Source organism: Opisthocomus hoazin, chromosome 13 (genome assembly GCF_030867145.1).
Source record: "Opisthocomus hoazin isolate bOpiHoa1 chromosome 13, bOpiHoa1.hap1, whole genome shotgun sequence".
Classification (NCBI taxonomy): domain Eukaryota; kingdom Metazoa; phylum Chordata; class Aves; order Opisthocomiformes; family Opisthocomidae; genus Opisthocomus; species Opisthocomus hoazin.
The window spans coordinates 22,221,145-22,229,642 of record NC_134426.1 but is presented as its reverse complement, the minus strand read 5'-3'; the positions used below and the strand labels follow the sequence as shown (position 1 = coordinate 22,229,642).

Here is an 8,498-nt window from a genome sequence, read left to right as displayed (position 1 = left end):
CACAAGTTATGAATATTACATAAATTATAGCGTAAAGAGGGTTTGGTTGGTTTGTTGGTTGCTTTTCCCTCAACATTACAGACAGGAAAATATCCCAGTCCTTAATTTCTTTTTTTAAATTCCGGATAACCAGTCGGATGCAAAGGCAAGTCTAATACAGGTGCTCAGCTGCATTACAGTAACCACAAATAGCCAAAACAAAAGAAAAAAAATGACCAAGCAATGTAGAGGCTGAAAAATTATTATCACTGCTACTTAGTGCTCGGTTACAAGCACATATACATGATTCACCGTCGATTCATGAAGATTTATTGATCAAAAAAAGAAGAGGGGTAGCTACATTCATGATATACATACTTCACAGTGAAAAATCTGAGACTCAGGATAACTTCTGTAGCACAAATGTTGTCAGATGTAGAACTGCTGACAAAATATTTACATGAACCTAATTTTGTTGGATATTATTCACAGAACAATCATTTTAGCAAGCATATGGTACCTTAAAAGATGACATTTCTCCTTCCAAGAAATACTGGCTTGATTATAATAGGAAATTGTCCACAGTGTACCTCGGCTAGCAACAGAGCAGCGTTTCTACACAGAGTCCTCAGTGTGTGTTTACAAACAAATGCCTCACCCTGAAAAAGACCCATCCGGGTGACGGAGCTACATTTGCCAAGGCTGTGTCAGGCTGTTCCTCCTGAGGCTGGTTGTATCATTGCCCACCCGAAGACTACAGCCAGCTCTACTTCCTCCAGACAAACCAGGGCATCGCTTAACAGCTGCCCTTCGACTTGTGCAGTCCCGGGCCTTATGGAAAGCAGGAAAGAGAAAGGTTGTGCACTCAGGTCTCACCCAGTTAATTCAGCTGAAGCAGAGGTGTGCAAGAGTGTCAGGAGCACAGAAGCACGTCCCAGCCCGGTCACAACCATAAGCCATGGGTGGGCCGCACGGCCTCCTCCTAGGAGGAGGAGCAGAGCAAGGGAGCTCTGGCTAGCAGAATGGAAGAAGGTGTCAGATCCTTTCTCAAATGCTCTGTGCTCTTTGATCACAAATTGCAAACTTTGTGCATACACACTAACAGTCTGGCTGAGATCCAAAATCAATGTTAAAACCAGTAATGTACGCTTTATACTGCTGAGTGGTTCAGCAACCCGATCAGTTCTCACCATGCTATCACCCAATCCAATATATGACACAGAGCATCTGCTTGCGCTTTTATGAAGTTGTTTGCTAGCGATACAAAAAAAGCATGACACTCCATCAGTTCTGAAATATATTTTAAGAAAGGATGACAGAGGTCAAGCTAAGATGGGTGTTAAAGAAGAGTTGGCAGCAGTTATTCACAGTTTTTCACCATAAGAGAACTACAGGGCATTCTATGGTATGAAAAGCAGAGATACTGACTCACAGAAATTGTGCTATTTATTACAACAGGATGTTGTGACATTCAGAGGTATAAGTGGATTAGATACCTACAGGCCCACAGTGGTTATTAAATCTAATGGTTGGGTTGGTGTGTATCGCTTCTGGCTTAGCAAGTTCTTACCTTTCGTATTAACTAGGCAATTTGGGAAGTTTAAGCCGTCCTGCTGCTTTGGTTGTGTTCTTCAGAACAGTAACACATCATGGACAGATCAATTGTGCTCTTACACATCTGAATTGCTAAAACACAGCTCCAATGCGAAACTCCTAGAAAGAGCAAACTTTCATCATCAGCTTCCTGACTCTGGTTCCATAGCATATCTTTCCCCATGGCTCAATGATTCCAGGAATGCTGACTGCAAGGTCAGAATTTTTTTGTGGGGATTTTTATAATCTATGTTTGAATGTTTCTTGTGGACCGCTTGCTAGTCCCGTGAGACCATACAAGAACCGAGCTTGCATTGCTGTGTGGATTGGAAACTGCAAAGATTATGCAAGTACGTCTTTGTACTGGGATGGCAAGACAAGCCCCCCCTTGGGTCTGGCAGCCACAACGCCATCGTAGTCTGTACTGTTACCAGTCTCATTGGGGATGTGCACACTCAGCGGCCAAGTCCCTAATGAGCGTGTGGTGATGCGTCTTCTCTGACATGCATGGAGTTCATCCCCTTTGGAACAGCTTGCAGACTGCTGCACTGTGCTGTGCTCATCTCAAAACTGGGCTGACTACCTTTCAGAACAGATCATGTGCAACTTAAATTTTAAAATGCATGTATATTTTGCTTTACTAGTTTTCCTTTGTGTGACAACTTTGAATTTTAATACAAGGTGTCCAAATGTACAATGATAAAAAATGCAGCTCATGTCAGCAGTAAAATGCATAGTAATTTATTAACTTTTCAAGTGTAAATACAAATTGATTTGATGATGTGCCACATAATGAAAAATTATTTGCAGTCACAACTCACATTCTAGTTGCTGCATTATTTAAACTTCTTACAAAGAGTCTGAAAACTGCGCAATATTTGTTGATGGCCAATAGAAAACCATAACCTTATGAAAAGAAATAAGTGCTTCGGTACATCTTTGAAGAATGCTCTTGGTTCAGAAATTCTGTTCTTCAAAATCAGGTTGGCATATATTGCTTCGCTGGGATATTTATAAGTAAGTATTCTTGGCCAAAGAAAATATTGTTTTTACTTAGGGCAACTCATGAACTTGATACCTTTAGTTATATATCATTAACACCTTTATAATACGTCAATGTATTTTGTGAAGCCATTCTGAAATCCATTACAATGTACTAAAGAGGTCACTGTATATCTCTTTTTCTAATGCCATGGATGGCTAGGGCATTGTAAAGACACAGCAAAAGTCTCCACACAGCATAAGCATCCCAGATCTTTATAGGGACAAGGTATTTTCAAGTTATCAGAATAAAACAGGGAGATTATTAAGAGAGATCTTGAAGCTAATTCTTCACAATTTTTAGAAAATGTAAATATTGATGCACTTTGTTAATGATTCACTGAGAATTATTAACTATATAATTGCAGTATTTACTCCTTGAGTTCCCTTAGCTCACTCAGTAAGCAGACTCCATCTCCAGCAGAACTCAATCAGTGCATCAGTATTTCAACAATATCCTTGTTACCTCACAGGAAGCTATAAATGCATGATGCACATACTTCAGTAGACCATGGTGCCAGTTAATGTGTTTTCCACACATTCAGTAATTGTAGCTCTCACCTTAAGCCCACTAATGTCACACACACACGCAAAAATCAAATTGTATCTGCAAAAATAAGATTTAGAGGCACACACCACAGCGGTCTCTTGAATAGGTATTCCAGATGAAACAATTAAAAAAATGTGTTAAGTCTGGGATTCTTTCCAGAAAGAACATAATATTAAGCTTACTTTGGTGGCATGCAGATCTAGAGACTTGTGAAGACCTGATGATTCCTTGGTTTCTGTCAAGCTTGTTAGCTATTTCCTCTAACTTGCGATATCATTTTTATCTGTGACATGACCTCGTGATCGACTTCGATCAGCAGTAAGAAGCAGGTAGTCAAAATAGCAGTCAAAAATGGAACATCATTGCTAGAAACATTTTCAATTAAGCGAATTCTGAAAGCTGTTCCTCCCAAAACCTTTAATGAAAAAAATGAAGGTATTTGTTTCCTAACTGAACAATAATATGCCAAACACCCTGTGAACTCCAACTTCTATTAAAGTTCTTCTTACAACCCAACTCACTGGGTCCCGAAACAGGCCATGATGTGCTTTAGTATGGCTGTTAATGAACCATTCCAAATGAATACTGGATACTGAAGGAATTACATGCTGTGTAATTGATCTAAAGAACAGATTAGGAATGGTGCTATTTCATTAAATCTTATTAGCTCTGCCTTAAGTATTTAAAATTGCAGCTGTCTTATGTCAGATAGATTACACCTCTTGTCACACAGTAAGTGAGGTTTTCATCTGCTAGACCACAGTTTTTAAAAAAGGAGCAGATTGATGGAAAGAAACCTAAACAGTTTCCAAAGGACTGTGGAGGCCTGATCTTCAGACATGCCAAGCCTCAAATTATTCATTGAAATGAGACAGTTCAACTCTTTCAGAATATGTATGAAGAACTGTTATTTGTTTCCATATTTTTGTCTTAGATCACATCTAAGGAACCAGGGTTTACCTTTTTGGTTGTGGGACGGTCCTGAAGAGTTCTCACCCCTCATGGATGAGCATAATACAGATCTTTATATAATTGCAGTGGAATCCATTGGGTCCTTTAACAACACCTTTTTTTAGCTCTTCTTTCTATTAGTTGTTTTCCACTGGAGGTTAGCATGCCTCAGGAACCAGTGAGTCAATAAAGCTAGAGGTCAATTTTGGCTGAGGAACAAATGGTTTTAATCAAGCCAAGAATAAATTCAGCTTGGGAAAAAAAACAGTTTATGTCTCTCAAAGGAGATAGGACTTTTGTCTCCCACAGGATTCAGACTAATTTTAGGGATCTTGACATCCTTACAAAAATTTTTACTGGTTTGCCTTTGACAGCAGTGTACTAGACTTGATGCCCCTTCTCATCTTCTATTCTTCTGTCCTAGGACCCAGTACTTAACTCCATAGTCTCCTAAGTCCAACAAAATAGCAATTGAAGATTCTGATCTGCATTTTCTCTATAAGGGAATACTACACTATATTAAATACTTTTCATAATATCGGGACTGCTGCACTGTGGGAAACAAGACTGAGAATTTGAAACAACATTAAGCAGGACCTCACATTATAGTAATGGGTGAAATACTGACAAGAGACCCATAGACTTTAGTTAAAACAGATAATACTCAAGGATTTTTAAATTATTGTTCCTTTTATGAGAGAATTTTTAAGACCCCGTCTCTCACATGCAGAGTCACCCTGTTAACACCATAGCCAAAGCAGTGGTTCAGACAGATAAAACTAAAGTAAAAAGAATCCAACAGATGTATTTTTCATATGTAAGAATTTGTTTCAGTAGATCTTAGAAAGGCAATCACAGAAAATACCAATGCCAAGACTTACTTCAATTTTTTATATTATATTGTAAATCTCAGAGCCATTTACCTATCACAAAAATCTGCTTTCCTTCTCGTACTGAAAGTCTGGTGCTTGCAAGTCTTCTGCAGGCTGTGGCTTGCCAGGACTGCCCACTCTCAGTTACATGGGGTGGCCACCTTCAAATGCTTTGCCCTGAGTACTGAAAACGTGCAGTAGTGAAAGTCTGAGGACAACTAATTCCTGCTCACTACGGTGGTGTCACAGCGAAATGTTGTCATGCTTGCTTGAAATCTTTGCCAGTAAATGCAGATTCATCTGGGCTTCTCAGCTCCAAAGCCCCTAAACCGCAAGTGCAACACACCTTTTAGGATAGTAAATTTAAAACATGGTATTCCTCCAAATATTCAGCCTTCCTTTTTCATTCACTCAGAGTGTGAAAGACTTTCTGCCCCATTGCTAACCAAGGATCAAGCATAGACTGGCAATTCGGGGGGGGGGGGGACAAATTAAAAAAAAAACCATGGGGGATATTTGCTTATTTGCTTCTGTTGAGTACAGTAACTTTATACTCTAATAGTTAGGCATTTAGTAGTCACACTGATACATAATTACTTTCAACTTCCAGCCATCTTCATATAAAATAGTTAGCACTTATTAATTGGAAAGACTACAAAAGGTGTGAATGACCTGTGACTTTACTCCACCAAAAGCTCACCTGGTACATCTGCCTTTCCCTTCTTTTGCCTTCTTGCCTCCCTCGGCCAAAGGTTTCACAAAGTAAAACTCCATCAGAGTAAATAAAAGAAGAATACAGGTTTCATACAATTTCTCCCTTTTAAATTGCATCTGGAGAGAAGATGAAGTCACTTACAAACAGAACTCCCATACAAAGCATTCAACACCTGCTCCATAGCTGGTAACTCTCCTTTTAAATTGCCTACTAGCTTAACATAAGGAGGTGAAACGCAGGGCAACCATTCCCAGTCTATATTTAGCCTGAAGCTTGCTACCTGCTTAAAACCTGCAGGAAGACTTGAATACTGAGCTTGTCCATGCTATTTTTATTGTATTTCTTGCTTTATTAAAGATGCTACCTCTCCCTGCAGGTCTTGTTACACTGTTCAAGAGGTTGTATTCAACTAACCATAAACATGGAATTTTAAACATTTTTGTATTTCGAATCTCACCCTTAATTATACTTTTGTATGTATTCATGTATAACCTGATCCACACGACATAAACAAAGACCAGCTATGAGCCACAAATAAACTCCAGGAGAATTTGCTTTATATTACATCTCGCACACTCTGTTTCGAAATAAAATGGGGCAAAATATAGTGATATGCTCTCTGGATACCAACCAAGAGTTGACAAGAACTGATGGATTTTGCATGTTAAAAGTAAATGTTTTATTACATATCATGCCCTTGAAAAAGTAACTTTGTTTCCATTTTATTTTGTTCAGCATGCCTTGAAATAGGAATGGCAAAAGCTCTTCAAGAAACAGATCACCACGGTTCATGGTACTGCAGTGTCTGCAATTACTTATTTTCCTGGCTCAGTAAAACAATGCAAAATTTTTTTTTTAAATTACTATAAAATATTAAATAGTGAAGTTAACAGATACCGTCTTTGTTCTTCAGTATGACTGAATCTTCTGTAACGAAAAGCTGTCTGCCATGGGCCCACATCCAAAGCCTGCTGACTCTGACAGTGGTCAGCAGCTTTGGCAGCCTTTTGGATAAGGCCTTGCCGTTGCTCTGGCTACCTGTGCACCGGTACTGCATGAGCCACTCCATACATTATTAAGCACAGGTTCAGAAAGATGCTGTCAACAGGTCAGCTACAGTAAAATAGTTATAATTCAGAGTAACTGTACTTATATAAGCTGCCTATTTCTTTCTTGCTGTAATTTGCCCTCTTATCTCTAGGTTTTTGTTTGTTTTTCAAATACTGAAAAGACTTTGTTGGTTTGTTCAGAAAATTTGTCTAGACAGTGCTCACAAAGTGTATTTGCTCACATTTGACATTTTCACAGGATGGCTAGCAAAATGGAAGATTCAAGTTACTAAATTCCACAGATGGCACCTAACCCAGTCAATTTGTTTTCAGAAGTAATGATTACCCAGCTTCCAGGCAGCTTCTGGAGCAACACAACAGTGCACCTGCATGCAGAGTGCAGGACGGGAGCCTTGCACTTACGTATTCAGGGCTTGTGGGCCAACCGAGACCTCTAGGACTTCATCCATCTACTACGACATTTACTGCCTTGAAAGAGTTTAATATGCAAATGCTATATCGTGATGCCTTTACCGTCAAGAAATGTAAAATGTGGCAGTATAATGGAGAATGTGGCTACTTTACCTATTCAACATTTACCTGTGTCTAACTAGAAGAGGTCTCTAAAATGCTGCTTTTTAGCAGCTTGAAGGTTGAGAACCACCTGTAAACATTTGCAGAACAGTCTCTTTCTAGAAACAGAGACTCCTAAACAATCAACCTTGAAATTTATCATATATTATATTATACTTCCTGTGTTATTTACAGATCTCGTTTAGTACAATGAACCAGACATGCTGAAAAGGTAAGATTATTCCAGTCCTCTTTTATATGAAGTACAATAAAAAAGGCACATGATTATTCACCATAGGAGTTGTGTACCAGTCAATAACTTAAAGCTAAAAAGCTACCCATCAGATAACATTCTTTATGAGGCAGTATTGAGATCTCTCCTTTCAACTCATCATACAAACATCTGTCTGTTAATTCCTCTAGGAGAGCTTAAGGAACCCACTTTTCTGTTGTGTTCTGATCTTCATGAGATTTCCAAATCTACAGAAAACTCTTGTTAAGCTTCCCGGGTCATCTATCAGAGCAAGGAAGGTCAAAAAGGGCATGTTTGTCTCTCATTTTCTTTTTCTTTCTTCTTTTTTGCCTTTGAATGCCCAACTGTGGAGAACTCTTGAGAGCCAAGTCCTGTTCAAACTGATTTACTTTAAGACAAATGTCTTGCAAGATATGGCACACTGAGCAATGGACAACAGCAGGAGAGGCAGCTTCTCAGCCTCAGCAGTCAATGTCGGCCGTGTTTTATCCAGTTTCTAATCATCCATTTTTGCCCCGAGCACCTTTGTACGACTAATCTGAGCCCAAAATTTGCATCCTTTGACATTTCCACTTCTAGACAACGGCCAGTGTCTCTGCTGATGATTGGACCATTCTGAGAAAAAGAGGAAAAAAAAATAGAAAAATATTAGAAGGAGGAATAGAAAAGGCTAGAAGAAAAACAGCGCTAGATCTGTAAATCCCTAGAAAGCACTACAAAATGCCTGGAAAGTTCTGTATATATCAAGTGATAAAAGTCCCTAGAAAGTGCTAGAAATTCCTAGGAGAAGCTAGACAATCTATACAACACTTGATAATTCCAGATTAAGGAATTCTAGAAAAATCCCAGAAATCACTAGAAAATCTCTAAACAGCACTAGAGAATCCCTACAGACTCCAAGACACAGGAAATCCCACAAACT

At 39.0% G+C, this 8,498-nt stretch overlaps 1 protein-coding gene across 3 annotated transcripts in view; it reads right to left on the bottom strand.

Moving 5' to 3' along the window:
• Positions 1-2,197: 2,197 nt before the first annotated feature.
• GALNT9 (polypeptide N-acetylgalactosaminyltransferase 9) overlaps positions 2,198-8,498 on the bottom strand; it is a 167,481-nt gene continuing 161,180 nt past the window's right edge. For all 3 annotated transcript variants that reach the window (XM_009932508.2, XM_075434799.1, XM_075434801.1), the window contains one exon: positions 2,198-8,191. In XM_009932508.2, coding sequence (XP_009930810.2) covers positions 8,045-8,191 — 147 coding nt within the window. In that variant the 3' untranslated portion in view covers positions 2,198-8,044. The remainder of the gene's footprint in view (positions 8,192-8,498) is intronic.